At 41.1% G+C, this 25,348-nt stretch overlaps 1 protein-coding gene across 2 annotated transcripts in view; it reads left to right on the top strand.

Moving 5' to 3' along the window:
- The window catches only part of schip1 (schwannomin interacting protein 1), a 204,612-nt gene that overhangs the window by 47,615 nt on the left and 131,649 nt on the right, over window positions 1-25,348 (top strand). For both annotated transcript variants that reach the window (XM_044202004.1, XM_044202005.1), the window contains 3 exons: window positions 15,653-15,717; window positions 15,964-16,032; window positions 16,595-16,730. In XM_044202004.1, coding sequence (XP_044057939.1) covers window positions 15,653-15,717; window positions 15,964-16,032; window positions 16,595-16,730 — 270 coding nt within the window. The remainder of the gene's footprint in view (window positions 1-15,652; window positions 15,718-15,963; window positions 16,033-16,594; window positions 16,731-25,348) is intronic.

The following is a 25,348-nucleotide window of genomic DNA, read 5'->3' as shown; positions in this document are numbered from 1 at the left end:
CCTGCTGGAGAGACAGGTGCGCTAAACATGACTTATCCCTCATGTCCCCTACGATTGCAATCTAATTGAACCTGTGTGTGTGTGTGTGTTTATGTGTGTGTTATGTGCTGTGTGAGTGTGTCTATGCACTTGAAATGTATGCACTTACACACACATATATATCCCCGGAACTAATTTCAACTTCATTCTCCCTCTGCGATACAGAGAGCAAAGACAAGTCATGCAATAGCTCAGGGTGGAGCTGTAAACACGGCAGGTGAAATGGTGCTCGGAGAGCACACAACTCTCCCTGAGCTCCCCAAGAATATTCTGATAGTTTTCATTTTCCACAAGATTGGCTCTGTGTGATGGCCACTTGCTAGAAGAAGAGACAGGGAGACAGGTAGATATAAAATTAGGGGAGGGAATATGTGTTTGTTTAACATTACCATTATTCAGTCCCTCATTGAGGCTGAGAATAAGCAAGAAGAATGACGATATATTTTCTTCTGCTATGTAACCTGTGTGTCTCTCATCTCATTTGCTTGTTTGTACATTACAGCATGATAATGTATTTACTAATGTGCATTACCTGATGTGCTCATAGACCCTGAAGGGCAGAATAACACTGTGCTGGGATAACAGACATGCTGGGATTGAATCATAGAAAGTCAGGGTTAAAGAACAGACAAGAATTTAATTTTTTTCTAAAATAATGGGGAGAAGGACAGAGTGTCATAAAGAAAGTGAACAAAATGTGTGAATTTCTGAAGGAAAGCTGAGGAGAGGATATGGAAAAAAGATAATTGGATGTTAGGAAAGTAGAGATATGGGAGCTTTGGCTTCCTCTCTAAACTTGAGAGTTGACCTTTGCTAGAGGAAAAATATTTATTATAGTTCTGAGTCCACTTATCCTTCATTCTCTTTGTGTGTTTCCCCCTATGTTTTCCATATGTCATCTCCTTTCCCTGTATGCCTGACAGCTAAAACATTTTGTGTGTGTGTGTGTGTGTGTGTGTGTGTGTGCGTGTGCATGATCATTACTTTGTGTGTATGCCTTTTCCAGCATAGTTACAGCTTCTCCTATAGAAATCTATACAGTCACAGTGGTGTAGCCATAGGGTCGGATAGCAGAGAGACAATCCCACTATTAAAGCTACTAGCAGCCTACTATTTTTAGCTCAGGCAATCACAGCAATCTCATTATTACTCAATAGGGTGGAGGTATCCAACTCATGATCTCTCATCATCTGTACAGCCTCCAGCAATAAATGCACACAAGATTTTGCACACGCACACATATACGTTCAGTTGCTTATTACCACATATTGTATCTGATATATTCAGTATTGTACAAAAGTGAAATAAGTGGAGAGGAGGGGGGGTGTTTGTGGCAGAAGAGGTTCATCAATACTAACACTGGTATCAATGCTGATAAAGCTCCTTAGTTCTCATACTCAACAGTTGATAATTTGTTTATGTGTCTTATTGTCCTCTGGGGTAATAAACGTCTGCTGTGCGGGAAAATGCCTAGGGATTAGTGAAGATGATTTTAAAAATACAGATACGTGTTGAGGTGATATAAGAGCAGGAGAAAACATGAAGTAAGCAGCTGCTTAGGACCCTATGGCCAGCAGGAGTTGCCATGCGAAAAATTACAAATTTGAAGTTCATTTTTTGTTATAAGCAAATTATTTCATGTTTTAGGGTTTTTTGTGAAGTTTTTATATTTGTACTTAACAAAAAATGAAACCTCAATAGATCCCCAGGTAAACATGACTTAGTGAAATACCTGGCACTTAGAGATTTATATTACCATATGTTGATTTTGGAATTGTGTTGACGTACTATAATCATATCTTATTGTTTTTATGAAATTTAGTTGTCCAAATTAATGATTCCAAGCAAACTGTCATGAAAAATGAACAAAATGACTTTTCTTATATGTGTGAAGAGTTTTGTCTTCACATAACACTGTTTATTGCACTGAATATAAATTTGATTATTCTATATATATTTCACAACACAACATCTTTTGAGTGATTCAAAATTAGAATTTTTTCTTATTTGAAAGTCTAATGTTCACTTGTCAGGACCATCTTGAAAATGATATGATGCATCTTAATTCTGTTATCAGAAAAATGTTCTATTGTGTTATGGAATAAGTGAACATCAGCCTATAAGGACAAGAATCAAAGCAAAGAAACAAGTGATGAATGGTGCAAAACAGTGCACAAACCTGTGAGATGACATCACTGACAGGTCCAGAAAACCATCTGGTTCGGTCAGCTGATCTGTAGCATGTGTGATGTGAGACTTTTTACTCACCTTCTGTCTGGAGTTATCTCTACAACAGCACTGCAGAATTTAGACAGCAACACTTTTTAGATTAGAAAACCTTAAGATCTGTGGATTTATCTGAGTAGTTCAGAGAAACAGAATCAGACAGAGAGAGATAATGAGAAAAAGAGCCGGGAGGAACAAGAGGCACATCTACCCTCCTCCCCTCCTTGCTGCTCCCACTGTCATGCCTGTGTGTTCGTGGGTGTGTTGGACAGGCGGAATGGCTTGTTTACGGCAGATTAATTGCTTTTATGGCCTTGTTTCTCCCTGTGAATGGTGCTGGGTGTTTTAATGAACACCCACGCTGCCTGCCTGCCTCGCCAGCCTGCTGTGCCATTCATGCTGCTGCTTTTTAGAGCATAGCCAAGCTTTAGCTAGAGCCCGCCATAGCTAATGCCTAACGCTCACTGCATGGCCCTGCACAGGTGACTGATTCTATCAGTGTGTGTATGTGGCTGTGCCCTTAGCCTTCCTACAGTAAGAGTCCCAGCACAGGTGGGTGGTTCCACTCGAGGCCCACAGGGCAGAGGGCGACCAGCAGTTAACTGGACCGTGACTCTAATCATTTCCTGCTGAGCTGAAGAGAGGTAAGCCAGGCTTTCCACAGTATTAAGCTACGGTCATAGCCACAAAGATTCTTCAAAAGACTCTCAGAGAAGGAGATAGAGCGATAACTTTGAGAAGAAGTAAGAGGGACCATTTAGTAAAGAGGTTGAAGGAATTAAGACTAGGTAAGCGCTTTTCACATAGCAGCTTTACATGGATCAATTCAAAATAAAGCACAATCTCCCCCTCTTTAGTTCTCTGCCCTTCCCTTCTTACTTCATCACCTCTAATTACACCTCTCTCTCTCTCTCTCTCTCTCTCTCTCTCTCTCTCTCTCTCTCTCTCTCTCTCTCTCTCTCTCTCTCTCTCTCTCTCTCTCTCTCTCTCTCTCTCTCTCTCTCTCTCTCTCTCTCTCTCTCATTAATCAGGTCTGTAGGCTTTCTCTTTCTTCTGGCTTTCTACTTCATTAAGCCTGAAACAGCGGTGGACCCCTGCTAATGGACAGTCTCAGCTCGAGTCTCAGCCCTAGATCAAATTGTGTGTGTGTGTGTGTGTGTTTTGGGGGGTAAACTTGTGCACACATAGTTTTATCAAAAACGTTGTAAAGAAAGCAGGTTTATGTCAATGTTTAATTGACCATTTGTGTGTGGGTTTAGAGTCACAGTAAAACAACAAGCATGTGTACAAAAGCAACTTTCAAATCATGATGACCTTAACTCTACTCATCTTTAAAGGTTCACCCATGTTAATATCAATGTAATAGTCACAGAGGGTACAACATAGCCTGTGAAAACAAATGTAAAAATTGTTCTGTGGCTTTGGAGTGAGTTTTGTCACGTCCAGGAAAATTACTCAAGTGACATCACCTGGGTATCTTGACTTGGGCTTGCAGACTACACATTTTAAACAGACAGCGTGCATTATAAACTAGATTTTTAAAATGCCACCATTTTACCAGTCAGGGAGGGTCTAACAAAAGACACTAGCAAAGATCCTGTGTTTTTGGAGAGTGACCCGTATTATGGCCTAAAGATCAGGATAACTGTGCTAACTGTATCGATTTGACCATTCTTTCTTTTTAAATTTGAGAGGGCCTTGGCCCTCTGAGAGGGCCTTGGTCTAAATCCTTTCACTGAGAGCTGAATTTCCAAGGACTGGGCAAGGCACACATATAGTTGAATACACTTGAAAGGTCTTTCACAAAACTTGTTCAGATAAAAATAAATAAATTAAATTCTAAATAGGATCACCTTAACCAAAAAGCCCCCAGGGAGCTCATATTCCTTAGTCTGCATCTCTTTTACTACTCTTTTCACAACTGCCTTTACAATCTTATTAAGCAACAGTGCCGATCCCTCCGTTTGACCATAATGCCCAATAAAAGAGACTTTAAAGTTGCATACATTTACCTTCAGATCTTTGCATATATATTGCTCTCCACTCAGCAGTGCAGTCGTTAGTACAGTGGTGTTGTGCTTGGCTGCCGTGGAGGCCAGGTAGTATTGAGTGGTGTTGTAAAAAGAGCTGCTTTACTGTGTGTTTGTTCTGGCATGTTAATGGCTGGCTTTACAGCTCTGATTATGGCCCCCTGGGGGAACTGGGAGTGCTAACTACACAGGGAAAATGCTGCAGGCAAAAGGACAGGAGGAAGCGGTACATTACCTCAGGGTGTGCATGTCTTCACAGTGACTATCAAAACGATCCCTTTATGGAGTACATTATCCTGATTTCTAATATCTGGTGCTAAGGAAAGGTTTGAGCCTGACTTTCTTATAATTATGTTGCTGAAAAGACATAACTTTAAATGAACTGAATATGAATGAACTACATGGCATGTTGCACAAGTACACATAATGATTTCATCTTTTTTTATTAGTATTTGTAGTGATTTGTTCTGTTGGCTGCATTGCCTTCTTGACCTGAAAGTCCTGTTGTTCTTCTGCTTATGTCTGTGCACCTGCACAGTCATAAACCCCACAGTTTATGACTTGAGACTGACAAGCATGATTGACAGAATTTTATTTTCATGTTACTCCATATTTTCTTCACACAACGAGGAAACTTTATGGAAGACACACAAATACACGCAGAAAATGATATTTCTCCACGGTGGACCAGTTTCTGCTCCGGCCTGACACCACACAGATGCTCATTCTGTTCTGTTCAGGGACCTCTGAAGTGTGTGTGTGTGTGTGTGTGTGTGTGTGTGTGTGTGTGTTTACCCCTGGCAGCTCCTCTCCTCTCCTAAGCTTACTCATTCCTCTGAATGTATTCGCTATGTTTTTGTTAAGCACACGAAACTCACAGAAAAACACAATAAGTCTTTAAGAGCTACTCATGACCATCTATCCCTCTTGTCCATCAACATAGTCATTACCTTGTCATTTATTATTATTTGTATTATACAGCAGTGATGTGTTGTTATGCTTTTAAACCATGGCTCTGTATTAGCTTGTGTGACTGTCTTTAGGTTTTCTCCCTGCTCCATTTCCTCTCTTCTCAGTATGCAGCTCCTGTCTTCTCTGTCTCTGACACCGTCAGTCATTAGCCTAACCCCCAGAGCAGAGAGAAGGACTGTGTGTGTGTGTGTGTGTCTGTGTATGAGAGAGTGCAATAGAAAGAGAGAGTGCCAGCCAGCTCTGATTGCAGGGTCACTCAGGGACGACATTGCCAGTGTCTGGACACTGAATCCCAATGGACAGTGGCAAATCTACACACATATACACACACTCACACACATATGCAGGTGCCAGAAGACACAGTGTCTGGCCAGGAATACAGATAACAGCACCTGTCCTCGGTTGCTATCACCCCACACACACACACACACACACACAACACAGGGTGTACTGACAGGTTCTGTGTCCCTGTGGCAGAAGAAAGCAATGAGGATGTGAGTGTGATGGCATAGATGGTGCCGGCTGGCTGGCTGGTCCAAAGGACCCCAGGGAATCTTGACTGATAGAGGCTGCCTCCAAGCCCTCTGGATAGCTTGTGTGTGTGTGTGTGTGTGTGATATGGCAGATGGTATGATGGTGTTTAAACCAGTTAGGTTACCATCAGTGGAGGACCAGGTCATGACAGCTTTTTGGCTGAAAGCTGACTGGAATAACTCCTAGCCTCAAGGTTATACCATTATTGGGTTAGGAGTATCAGAATCAGAAATACTTTATTGATCCCCGAGGGGAAACTCTTTTGTTACAGCTGCTCACTATCACGTCAGTGCACACAGGAATAGAACTACTAAGCAAAAAATATAATACACTATAATACAGGTCAGATAAATTAAGTACAAAGTGGGTATAAGTATAAAATTAAAATAAGTGTAAAGTACAAAGTGGATTACCAGTTGATGATAAGTATGTACGGAATAATAATACAATGTAATAATATAAGTAATAAGTAGTAGTGCATGTACTGTCAAGTTGTAAGTACAGTGTAGCTTATTAACATTATTATGAGACGGTGGATATTACACAGCAGTAATAGAAGTATGAATAAATTAATCTGAAAACAGAGTATATTGCACCAGAGTATTAAACAGAGAATATTGCACAATTATTTGAAGTATTACAGTGATGTTAATGATCCAATGTCCAGTTTATCGACTTAAAGTCATATAGACTGACACTTAGAGGGAGGACTTAAGGAGTTTGATGGCCACAGGCAGGAATTTTGGGGGGAAGAGTCTTCCGCTGAAGGTACACCTTTGTTTGACCAGCACTTCGTGGAGTGGGTGGGAGACACTGTCCAAGATGGCATGTAGTTTGGCCAGCATCCTCCTCTCTGACACCACCAACAGAGAGTCCAGCTTCACCCCCACAATGTCACTGGCCTTACGGATCAGTTCGTTGAGTCTGTTAGCGTCCGCTACCCTCAACCTGCTGCCACAGCATGCAACAGCATACAGGATAGCACTGACCACCACAGACTCATAAAACATCCTCAGCATTGTCTGGCAGATGTTGAAGGACCTCAGCCTCCTCAGAAAATAGAGGTGGCTCTGGCCCTTCCTGTAAAAAGCTTGAGTGTTCTTAGCCCAGTCCAGTTTATTGTCCATGTGTACTCCCAGGTATTCGTAGTCCTCAACAATGTCCACACTGACCCCCTGGATGGAAACCCGGGGTCACTGGTGCCTTGGCCCTTCGTAAGTCTGCAACCAGCTCCTTTGACTTTGTCGCATTGAGCTGCAGATGGTTCTGCTCACACCATGAGACAAAGTTACCCACCACAGCCCTGTACTCAGTCTCATCACCACCACTGATACTTCCCACCACAACAGAGTCATCAGAAAACTTCTGAAGGTGGCAGGACTCTGTGTGGTAGCTGAAGTCTGTGGTGTAGATGGTGAAGAGGAAGGGAGAGAGGACAGTCCCGTGAGGGGCCCCAGTGTTGTTGACGACGTTGTCTGACACACAGTGCTGCAGGCACACGTGCTGTGGTCTGCCAGTCAGGTAGTCAACAATCCAGGACACGAGGGGGGCATCCACCTGCACCGCTGCCAGCTTCTCACCCAGCAGGGCTGGCCAGATGGTGTTGAAGGCACTGGAGAAGTCAAAAAACATGATCCTTAACAATGAGCAGGAGCCGGTGTGTCAGGGGGGATGAGCAGGAGTCGGTGTGTCAAATCTGTTAATGAACAGATTAAGTTTGTTGGCCCTGTCCAAGCTTCCTTCAACTCCTCTGCTGCCAGTTGGTCTGAAGCTCGTGATGCTTCTCATGCCGCTCCAGACCTCTCTCATGTTGTTCTGCTGGAGTTTCCACTCCAGCTTCCTCCTGTACTTCTCCTTGGACTCCCTGATCTTCACCTTCAGGTCAGCCTGGATTGCCCTCACCTCCTCCCTATTACCATCAGTAAAGGCCCTCCTCTTGGCATTCAGGATGTCTTTGATGTCCTTTGTTACCCACGCTTGTTATTTGGATAACAATGGACCATCTTAGTTGGGACATTGCAGTCCACACAGAAGTTAATGTACCCAGTGATGCACTCAGTAAGCGTGTCAATGTCCTCTCCATGAGACTCACAGAGTACATCCCAGTTTGTCACCTCAAAACATTCCTACAGTGTCTCATAGGCCTCCTCTGACCATCTCCTCACTGTCCTTGTGGTCTCAGGCTGCCTTTTAACCAGAGGCACGGTGTGAATGGCGTTGCACTCCGATGCAGAGGGGAGGGATGTAAACAGCCACAACAAAGGCATGTGATAATTCACGTGGCAGATAACATGACCGGAGTCCCACAGCTAACAGTTCAATGTCCGGGCTACAGATACTCTGCTTGATAGTAACGTGACCAGGGTTACACTATCTGTTGTTGACCAGCACAGCAAGCCTGCCGCCTTTCCGCTTACCGCTCCCGCTGGGATCCCTGTCGGCCCGAACAGTCTGAAAGCCCTTGATGGAAACGTTATGATCCGGGATATCCTGGTGTAGCCATGTCTCTGAGAAGCACATCAAACTACACTCATGAAACTCCATCTGACTCCAGGCTTACGCCGTTAACTCGTCCATTTTATTTGCCAGTGATCTCAGGAGTACCTGGTCATTGTCCAGACAGAGCTAGCAAAAAATAATCCATGCATGGATGAGGGGAGGGAAAATTTATGTTTATTTGGCTTTGTTTGCTTGATGATGGCTGACATATTGTTGTTAGTTCCAGGTACTGAACAAAACAGCAGTGGTGAAATGTAACTAAGTAGCTTAACTCAAGCACTGTACTTTACTTCATTGTTTCCATTTTATTCTTCATTATTTGCTTTCCATTTTTTTATCCTTCTACGTCACTACAATTCGGAGGGAAATAATGTACTTTTTACACTACATTTATGTGACAGCTGTAGTTACTAGTTATTTATAGTAACAAATTACATATAAAACATATGATGAGCTTGTAAAATATTGTGCATTGTTATAGATTGAACTACCCAACAGTATGTAAAATAGTTCCAATTAGCTCCATCTTGACCAAATACAACAATCTTACACATGCATCAGTAATAATAATGTAATAACAAGATAGTCTAACTCTCACAGGGGCTATTTTATTGCATTGCGTACTTTTCATAATTTAAGAACACTTTGCTAATAATACTTACATATACAGTAGATGATATAGATTATTGTTCAGTTGCACAGGATAAATATGTGTTCTGCATCTGTGCAAACGTGGACTACTTAGTGTGCATATACAATTTCATTATGCATGCAAAGAGGTTTTTAAACCTGCTGGTTTGAAATTGGTCTATCGGATTCCTGACTGTACACAAGATATACTATATGTAATTTTATTCCTCCTGCATTGTTTTTGATTGTGTTTTTATTTCATACTAGTGTTATCTTCCTTTGTCTTTATTTATTTTTTAGGTATGACTCACATTTTTGCATGTTGGTGGTCTGCACCATGTAAATTACTAGAAATATCTGGTTAGTTGTAGGCTAAAGGATGCACACTGTATGTGTACATTTGGGTTCCATATAGTGTGTGTGTGTGTGTGTGCGTGCGGCTTTCTGGAGACTGTGTACCAGAGTTAATTGAGTTCATCAGGAAAACAAACACAGCTGGCCAATGTTCTGCAGTGCTGGAAGACGACAGAGTGACGATCCGGAATCTGTTGCCAGCACTTCACATCAGGAAGCTCATCAAGTATTGAAGAGGAAAACCAACTTAGACTGTGGAGGGAATACAAGACAAACAAGAAGAGATGAGAGTAAAGAAGTAGACACAAAGAAGTGGAAAAACATGAGACTATATCATGTTTGTTATGTTGTGGGGAGAGAAAAAGATAGTGACCTTAAAGAGCAACAGAGTTGAAAATAGATTATGACTTTGTGTTTTTATAGGCTCTTTAGATGTGTGTATGTGTGTGCATTTGTCTCCTCTCTCTGTCTGTCACTCTGTCCCTTGACCTGAGTTAAGGGGGCATTTAGAGGAGCAGGAGAGCTATTTAAATCATGTGTGTGAATGTTAGTATGTGTGTCTGGATCAGTTGGAGGTGCAAGGGACAGATTTACACCGCATGTACAGGAGAGATGAAGGCCATTTCCCAGGCAGGCCATTTCTCTCTCCTCTGTGTTTCTCTGGCTGGCTGGCTGGCATTGGTCCAGTTTAATTTCTTCAGAGCCCAAAGGCTTGTTCCTTCACCTCCATATCCCTTTTTCTCACTGCCAACGAAGAACCTACTTTCATATTCTCTTCCTCTTTAACTACCAACTCTCAACCGAATCACTTTCAGCCTCTCTGCAAAGTGCTCTTTATCTCTCCCCTGCCCTTTGTCCCTACAGCTGAGGTATCTAACCTCTCAGAGGGTCAATCACTCAGCCCCTCCCTCCTCGGTCTCCTGTGTTGTCTCTCCCCCATAACACAGGCTTTCCTTCACAAGCTAGAGCTACCTTGCATGACTAAAATGCTCAAAATTAGACACGTGATATTGATGTAGATGAGATCAGTATTTACCATTTGTATAATATTTGACCTGAAAATCATTTACAGTGATTCTGATCCAAATATCTTTATCTTTTTATAAAGGGTAGAGTAGGTGACCACATTTATCTGCACCCAAAATTCCACAGAGAAATAAAACAAACCACGTTGGTTTCTGTAAAATTCCTTCTGTGTCTCTTCAACACTACTAGAGCTGATGATGAATGAAACTGCTGATTTAAGCAAGAACAACAACACAAGCAAGTTCTCTAATAAAGATTTTCCCTTCAGTAAAGTCTTTTTCTTCTTTAAAGTCAAGCCAGGTTAAGTCATTCTTGATAGTCCTATTATAGAAAATGTGATGTGCAGCCAGGTTTTAAAACATTATATTAACAAGACAATAAGACAGCAGTGACACCACACACAACTGTGAGACAATAAAAACATGATAAAAACAACTATAAGGCAGTTAAAACAATGCTATAAAAACAATAAGCAGTATAAAAACCCTGAGATCATATCAGAAGTGAAGTAGCATATAGTGCAAATAAAAGGCAGAGGGCAGCTATTAATGTGCACGAGCTATTTCATGGTTAGCATATCGATAGCTATACAATACATATAAAGGCAACCTTTTTAGAGGTCTTGTCCTCATAGCAGGTGATCTATAGCTGAGGCCTGTAGACGAGCTCAGGATCTTTGTACAGAGAGTGGTCAGGACTGTTTAAGATGGTGTTGGCCTTCCTAAAGACCTGCCTGTTGTAAATATCCCTAAACTGAGCTTGACTCAACCCACCTGTCCCGCGTGGCACATTAATAAGCCTGTCAGGCCTATTCTTAATGGCCATGTGTACGCCCATCGATACAAAATAAAAAAACAGTTTTTATCAAATGTATAAAAGCGAGAGTCATCAGAGCAGCACAGATATTAAGAGTTAATTTTCCACAAGAGAAAAAGACATTGTTGTTTCTGAGGTAACATTTATACTAAGTTGTAAACACAGTTTTCATTTCAAGTGTCATTGTGGGCATTGAAGATTCTTACAATCAGCACTTGATGTCCTTAATTGTGCAATGTGCATCTGTAAAGAAGTATTAGTAAGGGTGTAAATGCATGTACACCCTTGAAATCTAAAATGACAGAAGTTACATTTTACAAGTTTGTTGAACGGGCACATTTCTGGATTTATTTAAGCCTGTGTGAAGTGTAAGTTTAGCAACATGGGCTGAATTTAGGACAATTTTGGACCAAAGCAGACAGTCAGACTTGCATTTGGCTAGAATTTAACCCAAATGCTACTTGTCCCTGCCCCTTTTGCTCCATCATGATTGCCACCATGGATTTACTCCAGAAATGTCTCCTCTGCCTGGGTACAGAGCACACTACGGCCTGCATAGCAGATTCACCTGGAAGCCTGGACTGCTGGGTTTTTACGGTGTAAATAGTGGTGGAAGCCTTTTCCATGGACTCGCTATATGGAGCTGTGTAAGGCAAAGGCAGCTGCCAGAATCCTGCATCCCCTCTAACCCTGCACCTGACCTGCAACTGCGTCTTTCCCTCAGATAATAGGGAAGACCTCCCAAACAACTATTGGTCCTCTGAGCTTTATTGTGTCTGTCCTTATTCCTGTCCTCCTCTCCAAGAGGGAGGACAGTACATTTCTCACAGTGTGATTGAATCATCATTTTCTCCTTTTCCATTTCTCTTAATTTTGTGCTTTCTCTTCTCATTGCCTCCTCACACCTGTCTTGTTTTATTTTCATAAAATTTTTGGAAAGTGGGGTTAAGGAGGAACGATTGATGAAAGAGGAAAGAGGTGGAGATAGAGAGGGGGTGAAGGAGAGATGGATAACATAAGAGGGCTCGTGGTCTGTATTTGGCTGTCAGTAGCTCTATTTCCTCTGTTGTTGTATAGTGTACTGTGGGTTCAAGGTCTCTTCACCATCAGCATCTCTCTCTCTCTTCTTCTCTGCCTCCTTCTCTCTCTGCTCTGCCTGACTCCATAAATCCACCAACACACATACACACACAATCACATACACATATACACACACCAATCAATACAAGCCTGCTTGGCACTGCCGAAGCCCAAAATGACTATAGATTTTCTGTCGACTCTACCACTAAATTATGCAAACCTCTCGTTTATGTTCCGGTACTTTTTTGGCATTCCTACTCCAGACACGGATGGGGTTTTCCACTGAGGAAGGGATGGAAGGATTCAGGTGTGGATAGCAGAAGAAGAGGCTTTTGGACAGGACCCTTTGAACACAATGTGTATTGACAACACAAACAGCCTTTGGTTTGGTGCAAAATAATAGCAAAATGTTTACTGCCATAGATTTGAAATCAATACCATGTATTAAGATCGTTGTAAATGTCCTGCTGAAGTCAGGGTTTTGTTTAAGTGGTAAATAATACGCTCTCAAAAAAAGTGTTGGAATTTCTGTTTTGCAAGCACACACACATACACATATCACACAAACATAATCAATACTAAAAACAGTGATACAAAAGGTAAATAAAAATAGTGGCATTCATGAAGTTCAGAGCTGAGTAAAGTCTTGAAAACTGTATATTCATAAACTTAAAGTTGGGATCCATAACAGTGTTTAATTAAAGTATTGTTAATGTGAAATATTAGCAGCACATTAGAATAAGAGAAAAAAGGCAGATATACTGAGGTTTGACATGCTCTCCATGTGTTTTCGGAGTCATCTGTGGGCGAAATCTGACCCAAACCAAAATCATTTGACATTTCAATGGTATCTGACATTTTCTACTTTTGATGTTGCAACAAAATTTACATAAGATAAAGATACATAATTACAGCACAAATGTCAACAGATAATCATTCAGGCTTAGTAATGAGAAGCTGTAACATCATTATCTGCAGCAGTAATGCTATTATCAACAATTTTGCTATTTGCTATGTGTTTTGTATGCAGTCACATAATTATAATCAGATTTAACATAATCTCTGATGTAACTTGTCGGTTTGTAGCACTGATAACTTATTACTTACTTGTTTTAAGGGGACACTAAATACGGAGAGGATAATACTTGTAGTTGAGCTGTTGATAGAGAGGCCAGTATATAAATGGAGATGCTTCTGTGTGTGTAAGGTTGTGCTCATGTGTGCATGCATGTGTGCAGGTACTGTAGGCTTTATAGCACTTAAATGTACAAGTTTTTCCATGTGCAAATTTGTGTAAATTTTTTGTGTATGGCTGTGCATGTGCCTGCTTGTGTGCTTGAAAGTGTGTTTCTGTGTGTGTTTGTTTCTGAGGTGGGCTAATAGTTTGCCTGGCCATGCCCGTGGTAGGGCCATCAGTAACTCTAACGGGAAATTGAAATGATCGGCTCATTCAGTCTCCCAGCAACTCCATTACCCAGAACCTGACAATCACACACACAGACACACTCACCCCTCCTCGTTTATACTTGGCACATCTTTCCATCATTGCCACTTGCTCATTTCTCTGTCTGTTGTCTCTTTCACTACCCAAGTCTTATTCTGCATCTCACCGACTTTAAGTTATTTTAGTGTCTTTTAAGTTCATTCTTTTTTTGTTTCTCTTTCTTTTTATCCTCTCTGCCTTGCTCCTGCCTGTCTCAAAATTCCCAAATGGCACTTTTTAAAGTATGTTTAAAAGTGTCTGAGTGGATGTGTATGTGTGACAGTGATGGACGTTATAAGAGAGAGACAGCTTTCTGTCCAGGATAGCATTAGTGCAGATTTAGAAAGGCTGAGGTGACAGTGACTCTCAAAGCAGAAGAAAGTACAGGGAGGTTTGGGTTGTACAGAATCCACATCCGAGCCACACTTGTGCTTTCGCAGATCCACTTTTCATCAGAGAGAAATTGAGAGGGAGAGACAAACCGACAGAAAGAGATGAAAAACAGCTCCTTGAAGCAATCATTGATCACTAGTCAAAGTCCTTGATTCTGTTTAATGAGCTGCTTGTTCCTTCTGGGAGGGAGAGTAATGAGAAAAACAACACTGCCTGCCACAATGATATTGGGCAAACAGCCAAACAAGATAGACCTTTTTTTTCATAAAAAAAATACGATGCTGGTGGGTTTCGACAATGACTTTGATTTTAGCTGAAAATTCAGTTAGACAGTGTTTCAGTTAGATACATATATACAATATGAGCTCATTTACACTTCAAAGGGATACTTTTTCTGAGACCCTTTCATAGTTATTAAGGGGGAAGCTGTTACGATGTTGGCAAACAGGGAACAGGAAAGGACCCAAATGCTGACAGAGAAGGCAGCACGATGATTTAAGTGATTTAATAGAACTTACTGGCAGGTAAGGAGACTGGTGGGCAGGTACCAAACAGGTAACAGGCAGATATAAAACCAACAAAGCAACTGGGACAGAAGCATGTACATCGCTCTCTAATGAATATTAAACACCTAGGACCAAAACAGCATGTAACCACTGCAGTACAGCCATTTTTCATCATCTTAGTGCTGTAGTTCATCTAATAGATGTAATATATTTCTAAGTGTGAGTCTCTTTATAGGCCAATCTGCCATCTAATAGATGCAATATATTCTTTCATGCATACTTCATTAGGCAGTAATGAAGAAATCAAACAAAAAGTCAAATAAAAGTGGGGGATTTTGCAGGCTTCACTGTAAACACACACACTTAAACACACAAATACACTGTGATGTAGCTGGTAGCTGCTCAGTGCCCTGATGTGACCCTCTTGGCTCATCAGGAAGTACTGCTCCACTTAAACTTTGTTGTTCCCTTGTAATTGAATTAGTCTGCTCAATTATGTAGAGGCAGGCCTGTCCTCATTAAACAGCACCATTAAAGCTCGAGGATGGAGCAGAGGGGAGGAGAGCAGCAGGCGAGGAGCGGAGAGCGGAGCTAAAAGTCATTTTAGTGAAAGTGTAAAGTTTCATCGCTCTAGTCTCCAACCTGTCTGCTACATCTGTACAACAACTGTGCCATAGTTCATGAATTATGTCCTGCTGTATCTTCTCTGCCTTGCCTGTCTCTCTCTGTTTGACTTTTCTCTTTGACTCTATCCGTGCTTCTGGGCCAAATGCCTAGAAAACGCTGAACCAGCAATTTGGCCGAGTTCTTCCAAAGCTTACTCCACTAACTTCACAAGAAAACATCTGAGTCTAAATGCTGCCAAACCACTTGCTGCAAGGGTCCCTGAGCTCAGCACAATGATCGCACATCTGCCAAATACATTCACTCATATTTGCACACACACACACACACACACTGTAGAGATCTTCTCTTGCTGTAAAGCACCAAAGCCACATATCTGAGATCATCAACTGCTTTGTTATTTCTGTCTCTTTGTCTCTCTATTTGTCCCTCTCTCACAGGAGCAGCTCACAAGCCTCCGTAGTGGCTTCAAGCATGTTGATGATGGAGGTTTCCAGCTGCAGAGGTGGGTTTATATGGAACATAGGTTTACACACACACACACACACACACATACACATGCACACGCACACAATAAACACAACACAGAGACAGAATGAGCAGCTTGCTCTTCTTCTGCTGTAAAAGACCATTTCCCTGAAGATGGGGACCAAGCCATTGCTGTTTAATTACTGATAACAAAGACAGAGATTGGATTTGTGTGTGTCCTCTGAATGTCCCCTACACCCCTTCCCCTTCTCTCCCGACTCAGTGATCATCTGACCATGGACCTAGACAACATCAATATCAACATGCCGCCCATTGAGACCAAGGTGTTGATGTGAGTATATCAATTAGCAGTATAGCAATTGTGGGCTTTAATTTTGATTACATACAGTATCTAATAAAACAGAAATCTACCTCTCTGGAAACTTGATTTGCATCAGTCAGTGGTTCCCAACCTGAGATTCAAGAACCCCTCCATTAGGTAGCAAGATAAATCTGAGTGGTCGATGATTAACAAGATAGGAAAAAAGAAAAAAACATACCTCTCATTTTTTGGTGACTTTTCTCCAATCTTCACATTTCTCTGGTGAAATACTGAAAGTGATTCAAACGTTGAAAAACAAAATGTTCGCATCTGTATGTAACCTGTCACAAGGGGTCACAAATAGACATTATATCATTTTCGATTGGGATTAGTTGGGATGCATAAACTATATGATGGATTCAGAGAATGCTCTGAATTTTAAAGAAAATTCACATTGTGAATTGACTGATCTCAAGTATACTGACCTATCTTAATAATATAATTTTAGCAATTCAGAAATGCATTATATCTAAAAGCTTGAACGCTTATCCATGCCTGTGTTTCTATGCTGTCTCTTCAACACTACGTGTAGTATCCAGCAGGCCTGGCGTGACTTCCTCCAGAGGCAGGAAGTGGAGAAGAGGAGCCCCTCCCCACCCTCCATTTCCTCCTCTGACAAGATGAGCATGTCGATCAGCATGACAACCCTGTCAGATGGCAGCACCCCAGTAAGTCATGCCTATGTCAAACATATTCTACATTACAAATTCAAGGCATTGAGACAACACTGAGTGACAGTGTTTCAGAAGGCTGTGTGTCTTTGCTCGGACAGTTGAATAGAAAGGACTACTAATGGACATATGTTGGCTGTTGCAGCAATGTTTAAATTTGTGCTTCAGCTGTCTCAGTAAGGCTTTGTATGCACAGTCTTTTGTTGTAAGTATGTACATATATATTAAGATGTTATAGTTTAGAGTTTTGTGCTGTTTTATGTGGAGAATATGGGACAGTGGGTATAGTCCCATTCCTCTACAGCAGGGGGCAATATCTCATACCTAATTTCTTCAGTATACAGACTCACAACCAGCCTCTTCGCTGGGAGCAGAGAGTAAATATACACAGATTTGATCTGACATACACACACTCTTTCTCACAGCAACAGCACACTGAGAATCGAAATCATTGGAACAGCCATTCTCATTCAGCACATCTTCCCTTCATTTAACCAGACCACAATAAAGCCCAGGATTTTCTCTATTGCGTCTGTTCTGGTCATTATAATTCTACACTATTGGCGACTGCAGCCTTCTGGCTGAATAGCAAGTATGTGTACACTTCCCTACTAATCTCTGAGCCTAAAGTCAACAGGCAGGTTAAATCTCAGAGACGGCTGGGAGAGTTGTGTGTATGAGCACACTTAGGTGGTACTTGTCCACTCAATCGCTACAGAGAAAAGCTTTTACACAGAAGAAGACTGTTTGATTTGGATTCTTGTGGATAAAAGGGGGTCAGATGGGTTTTGAGTGAAGAGAATGCAGAGTGGTGGGCATCTGGAATAAATGTGTGCTCTCTTCAGAGCTGTGAGGTTTACAGCAATATGAAGGTTGTGGAATAAAGCTCTCTGTAAGGTTATACACACACATACAGTAAACACACACAGTAAATATTGGTTGTGTTTGAGATCCTTTGGGATGGCCAGGAAATGCTTAGCTCAGTAACTCAGACCTTCTGACACAAGCAGATGATCATCACAGAAAGAGAGAGCATGTGACCGTGTGTGTGTGTGTGTGTGTGTGTGTGTGTGTGTGTGTGTGTGCGTGCGTGCGTGCGTGCGTGTGTGCATGTGCATTAGGACCCTAAGGTCAAGGGAGATAGAGGAGAGCGGGGGAGAGGAAAGGAAGATGAAAAACAGATGTTGGCTCTCTGGTTGAATGTGATGATACTGTAGATCCGCTCTCCACTGTGGGAAACGGAGGCTCAGCTTTTCCTCTCATATGAGTTCATGATTTTAGACTTTAGAAAACTGAGTGATCCCAACAGTCCACATGATATCCGCTATATTATCTTAACTCTGTCTCGCTTCTCTCACCTTCTTCTCTTCTCTCACTTTTTCTCTCTTTATTTGATTGTCCTTTCTTTAAAGTAATGCATTTGGAGGAAGTGACAGCTCCACCCTGTTTAAATTTCTAACAGTTTTGTTTCTGTCGACCCAGCGATACATTCTCAATCCCCACCATGGGATATATACATATATTGATGCACGCACTCTTACACACACACACACACACACACACACAGGGAGGAGACAAAGTGATGTGGCCATCTCTAAAGTGATTGAATTTGTAACCTTTGTGCCTATGACATCAGTCTTTGACAAACTCTTGCTCATGACACTACAGCATGTGTGTGCGTACATTTGTGTGTGACCATGCTTGTGTGTGTGTGTATACGTCAAACCAGGTCTTAGCGTGCTTCTATAAGCAAGCAATTTTTTCATCCTCGTGTTTTCAAGAGGGATGAGTGTAAAGCTCTCAGCAGTGTATGACTGAGATATAGTTGACATGCGACTCTTTACTGTGTAAATGATCTTTCACACTGTAACTTGATTCACTCATTGCCATGGCAATTCTGCGAAATAGAGCAGCTCCTGATATCTCTCTTTATGATCGATCCCCCTGCTCCATAGCAACACCATAGAGGGAGGCAGAAATTATAGGTTTCATTAAAAAGGAACCTAACAAAACTCTGGCTTTTATGCCAAGATATGAATCAGCTGTCTAAATTTTATTGTTTCATAATATTGTACCGCATCAACACACAGCCCCCCGACAACCTACAAGTGCACACACATGTACACACACAACGGAGAGTAAGCACACACAAACACACAGACACAGGCGCATGGACACAGAGACCCACTACAGCTTTAATTTCAGCCTGTCTAGATGATAGATGTCTTTTTATAACCAGACATCAATCAATACTGTTTGGGGACTGGCCGAATGTTTTTCTAGCAGGATTGCCACTAAATTACTTGAGAAATGAGGACAGAAAAAACATCCAGAGAAGATCTAAACCTATGAAAGATGTTTGTTTTTTTAATTGTTAAAACTTTGAGGTGTTAGAAATCTTGGATTTCAGAATAAAGTCCAGTTTCCTGTCTTGCATATTAGCTAATTGGTGGACTGCATTATTGGTATGGTAGCTGTCTATTACCTTGGTGCTGAACTATGATCTATGATGTAGTAGCCAAGTCTTGACACTAGAGGGAGATCCTGTATTGCAGTGGGGGGTTTTGCTCTTCTGGGGAGTGATTGGACCTATTGTAAACACACATGTTGACATTTTTAGGGAAAGCAACAACCTCAGGATTGAAAAAGTAATATAACTCTAGTCATGTGTTGCCTACTGTGTGTATTTGAAGTTGTGGAAAAAGTAAAATATTTTTTCTTGTTTTTGAGTTTTCTTCAGGCCTTTATTTCCCTTAAAATATATCTGAGGCTTATAATTCTACAAATATCCAACCTTAGTGCCTAAAACTGGGTTAAAACATATAGTATGTATAGTGCCATGTCAGTTCAACAAGGGTGATGAAGGTACAGAATATGTATTTTGTTGACTTGTACAAAACATACATGTGCTTTCTTGCATATGTGTGTGTGTGTGTGTGTGTGTGTGTGTGTGTTGGCTGGTGAAGGGCACACAGGGGCAGGTTAGTCCATCTGGTCTGCTAAGGTGCAGTGAGACTGGGCCGAGCAGAGCAGCACCGCCTTCCCCGTCTGCCAGCTGTCATGCTTCTCCATCTCTGCCTTCTCCATCAATCCTCCTCCTTCTCTTTCCTGTCATGTCATAGTTTATTTTTGCATTTGCCTTTTCATATTTAATGTATTTCTCTTTTTCTCGTCTCCTTCTTTTTGCTTCTCTCAGAGCCTCTCTGCCTCTTTCTCGTTCTGGCTCTCAATCTCTGTTTCATTGTCTGTCTCTTTATCACTTGCTCACCCACCTACTGTTGTCTTGGTTTTATCAGGTTATGCAGCTGCAGCAACAGCTATGGAAGCCTGGCAGGAGAGATAAAAGATGTTGGGCAAAGTTTGGGGCATTGTTGTGGAGTTACCATATGTCTACTCTTTAAGTACAGTACAAAGCAATAGTTGACTCCACAGAGATAAGAGACAATCAGCAGTGTTGCACTACCTATTCAGTTCTCCAGGTTAACTTCTAGGTCTGCTCGTGGAGTTGTCCTGAAATAACCCACTGACTTTTCTGTAGTCATTACACAAAGCATTAGAACTTCAGCAGATTACTGAGCCAGCCGCACAGACTGTGCCCTGTGTCAAAGCATTTAACCCCTCACATTCATTTTCACCCATCTAATCCAATGCAGGGTACAAATTGTTGCCCTGTCACTGAGCTCACATCATTTTAATCCTTGCAGTCTTTTTCTATTCACTGTACAAGCCAACCTTTCATTACTATAGATGGAAGAAATCAGGAAAGGTCACATATTGTATCACCCCAGTAGAAACGTTATTACACTGCGGCCTCAGCCTTGTTATTGTATGAATGACTCCCCCTCAGGCTCATACTGCCCCCATTCTGTTGTATTTACTGTACATTAATCTCATGGCGTACCATTCGCTGTTGGATAAAGGCAGCTCACCAATCTTCAATTAGTCAACCACAGGAAAGGAAAGTGCTTTAATGCCACTTTCTGTTTGTTTATAGTCTTCGTTTAATATTGTTGCATTTATTTCAAGGTAAAATCACAATGTATTTTAAAACAATGCATCCAAAGCACTGTCAGTGTTGCAACAAAGTCAAGTCAAGTAATTGGGGGGGGAGTAACCACATAGCAAATCTAATATTCTTAAGCCTACTAAACATCCAAGTAAATCAGTAGCAGATCATTAATATTACAGCAGTTACCACTTTCAGACATGACATATTAAAATAAATAAGGAATGCAGCAATCACCTGTCCTGCTGCAGATAATGTCCAAATCTATGCTCTGATTTGGTATAAACCTTCAGTTTCCTAGACACAAGGGCATGCCTTGCCATGTACTTTGCATTGTTTCAAGAACCATAAGAGTATTCTTAATCATTACAAAGTCTGCTATCAAGTTAGTGGTCTACTGCACACTGTCACCCTTCCAAGCAATGGCATTTCCCAATAGCCTTTCCCATTTCTCTTCCACTGTGGACCAGAACATCCCTGTGATGATTTATGGTAATTATGCAAATGCAACATAAGGCTTTGGAAATTAATGCTAACCCCAGTCTCATCGTCGATGGAGGATGGGTGTAACTGGAGCCAATGATTTTACAATCCTGTTACAGTAATACCAGGGACAATGCAAAAAGCCTAGGTCAGGCGATTAAGGATTCCCTTGAATTAGTTTAGGTTTATTAAAGCCCCATGGAGGCAATTCACATGTTTAATCAATTCTCTTCATTCATTAGGTGCAAATTGATTGAAGAGGCAGCCTACACATGGGTTTATACTCTTTCTTATTCCTTGGGAGTGATGCTGGGTCTGTAGGCTGCAGATTTAATTGACATAATCCCTCTTGTCATAATCTCTCGCCTAGATAAAATGTACTGTATGGTAGCGGTGCAGGTGTGGGTGTGCTGGGTCTCCACTGTATCTGAGGTGGGTCGGGCAGAGTGACAGCCCTGGCAGGATGTAAGAAGACTACTGTGACTCACCAGCCAAGGTATTGATTGACAGAATCATTAGTGACCACCACTCCATCACCACCTTATGTGGAGAGAGTCTGGCTCTACATCTAAAAGTTACAAAATTTACATCCTCTTGTGACTTCAACCAACCAAATTGACTTAAAATAATATTAGCCTTTTCTGTCTGTGCACTCCAGCTATAGGATTCTTTGTAAACGCTTTAACCCCCTGCAGACATGTGAAGGACATTCATATGACTCTTATAATTATGTTTTAGGGAGATGGAGTCTGTGCAATAATGTCTGATGGAGGGCAGCGAGGCCTGACTCTTTGCTAATCACCTGCCAGCGGCATGTCAAGTCGAACATTGGCCCTTTCACACCTGGGACATGTCATGTCATACACTCTCTGAGGTGTGTAATACACATTACGCCCTTGTGACATGTTGGACATGATGTGTGTGTGTGTGTGAATGTGATGGAGAGGATGGGGGTGGAACTAAATGCTTACGGAGTCTTAATTAGTCGAACCCTGGAGCATGTTTTTTCATACATGAAGTGCCTAGAAAAAACAGTTGAAACTAATACTGCATCAGCTCAAAAAATGGTCTTATTTTGCATTGGAATCTGCACTATACCTCTACCTATATTTCTAGGTGTTTGTAGGACAGTTGTTTACAAATGATAGCAGCTCTTGCTTCACAGTGACGTCATGTTGTATTATCTAGTAGAATCCACAGGGAGTCACTGTTCTGCTTTATTGGGACAGACTAGCCAAACAGCAGGGAGTAGGTCCAGTAAAACCCTGGGTCAAAATGGATTCAAGCTCTAATCTGTGGAGGGTATTCCTCTGCTTCTTCATTGGACATACATACAGTACCAGTCTGGATTTAAAAAGCATGGTGTATAAAGCTTTAAAAGCATGATGTATTCAGATTCAGAAAATCTGGTCCAAATTGTTGGAACCGCAGGGACTCATGTTGTTGTGTAGAGGACCCCCCCCCCTCTGATAATGCTAGTCAAGGGCCTCTCCTTGCAAAGATAATAACTCATTATCAACAGATTTGTAATTGCATTGTATTTCTGTGGCTTATCTAGGACCCTCTATCACTCTCACACTGTGTCTCTCTTCTATCTTTTATCCTCTGCCTCTTCTCCTTGAGCCTTTTAATTTCATGACACTTCAATTAAATATTAAAGTGTTTCAGGATTACGTCAGACTTGTGAAGCAAGCTGCTGGGTTTTTCCAGTCCGCCTTTTATATAGAAATTTCCTCCTTCCATTTTTTTTTTCTTTTTTTCAATTTCAATTTCAACTTGCTTTACATGCATGACATGTAAATACATTTGTGTTGCCTAAATATGCAGGAATGAAGACAGTGGAAAGAGACAATGATGATAATAGTGGAATCTGTTAATTCTAAACAATGCTGGATCAAACCCTTTTGTGGCCGTAAGTAGGATTTTACTCCCAGCATTGCACTCCAATGACTGCACTGATGCTACAACATACAGTATGTCTTATACAGTGTGCATTGTATGTACTTACAGCAGGTCACCTATGTAAAACAGTAACTTATTGTTGTGCATTGTTAATTGATGTAAATACATTTTTCTTCTTAACAGTCTTAAGTGTATGTTTTGCACTGGCATCATTAATACCAACAATATAGTACAGTTAACAATGTAAATCACAGAAGTAATGAGAGCAACTAGGTAAAAACTAAAACAATATCTGTTCAGTACATTTTCACACAGGCTCCTTGCACACACCTCCCAAATCTCAACAATGCAGTGTGTGGCCCTGATAGGTTGATCAGGTTAACATTGGACCCATTAATGCTTGCCAAAATCTGTACAAGTATAAAAGAAAACAGCCATATGAGAAGGGTCATCAGAACGACATTTGTGTACATTTGCTTACATGCAGACAGAGAAGGATATTCTACCAGTGACAAAGTCTAATGATGCCCTTATCACCCTATAATCTAATAAAACAATTAAAAAATGTATTATATAAATATTTTCATTTGAAAAACCAAAGTACTGTCTGTTTTTCTGTACTGTATATAGCATTAAGACAGCAAAATGCAGGTTTTCTTTCTATCCTTTGTTTTTTGCTTTCCCTTCTTATTCTCTCTCTCTCCTTTTTTCTCATACCAAGAGTGCCTTTCTCTCTCCTCAGATCCCACAACCACCACCACATTATCTCGTTGATCTCTACTTGCCCAACAACACAGCCATAACTGATCATCAGTGTCTGACTGGAGACAGTGGTGATATGAAGAGCAGCAGATTGATACAATTACGAATCATCTTAGCTCTGGAATCTATTGACTGGGGCTTTGCAGAGGTAATCAAGGCCAGATTAGCCACATGCTGCAAGGTGTCAATCTTGAATGGATTTGAATGAAAATTTGTAGAAAGGATGGTTATTGGCCATGATAGAAATATTATATATATTAGGTCAAAACATGATTTGAAACTGCCATACTTCTGTAAATACAACAATAGTGTTGGTAGGTATGTAATTTATTAAGCACCATTTAGTTTGTTTTAATTTGTTATCAGTCATTTTGTATGTAAAAGCTGTTGGTAATATTTAACAAACAGTGGATATCTCATTTTGGAATGAAACATGATATTTATCACATTAGGCGCTGCATGATTCCAAAATTTAACAACAAAATCTCTGCTGTAGCTCATTAACTTTGCTGGTGCATTTGTGTTGCCATTAAAGCAATGTTTAGAAATATCACCTGAGTAGAGATGTGGGTAAAAACAGCTTCTTGTTCGTGTGAAACAAGCACTGCTTTCTTATTACTAGTGCTAGTGGTGACAATGTTTTATTAATAGGGGAATCATCAGTGGTCATGCTCTCAGCCTCACTCATAAACTCAGGTATTCACACACACATATACATTATGTATGCATACACCCATAGGCACATAGAAAGTAAAGAGGAAAGGGAAAGTGTATTCCCATTAATTTATATGTGACAAGATTTTGCACATACTGTATACCTCAAGAGCTGTGGGATGTGTGGGCGCGTGTGTGTGCGTGTGTGTGTGACACTGGGTGTAGAGGAACAGCCTGCAGCACTGTGCATATCCAGCCTCATTTACTAGATTCCACTCCTCCATTATCAGCAGGATCATTATCCTCTCTCCTCTCTGCCCTCACTGACTTACTTCTACTGGGACTCACGGTGGCACACCAAAATATCAGCACACACACATCCCACCCAGAATGCTTATTGTTCTGCACTCTTTTTACATGTGAACCAAAAAAACAAAAATTGTTAACTGCAGAGTGTGCATGTGCACATATGTTGTAGGTGCAAAGTTTTGTTATATTTTTGCCACAGTATTCCTGTGGCAGTTTAAAAAAATTACAAAATGAGGTTAGAGTGGCTGTTTGTGCATGTGTCTTCACTCCTGACACCAATGGCTTGCAGGTCACAGTTGGTGCTGCATCAGTGTGCATCAGTTTAGAAGGGTATGGAGATGTGGAGATATCTAAAATGAGATTAAGGTTTCAACTCTGCTACCAGTGGAATAACACTCACTCATTGTCTTCTTTCATGCACATGTATATTGCACTGTTGAGCATAATAGGATGCAGTTTATGTTGCACATCAAGGTCATATATATGTGGTCATGAAAGG

This window comes from Siniperca chuatsi, linkage group LG7 (assembly GCF_020085105.1).
Source record: "Siniperca chuatsi isolate FFG_IHB_CAS linkage group LG7, ASM2008510v1, whole genome shotgun sequence".
Lineage (NCBI taxonomy): Eukaryota > Metazoa > Chordata > Actinopteri > Centrarchiformes > Sinipercidae > Siniperca > Siniperca chuatsi.
Note: the sequence above shows the minus strand (reverse complement) of the source record. Positions and strands in the feature narration are given on the sequence as shown.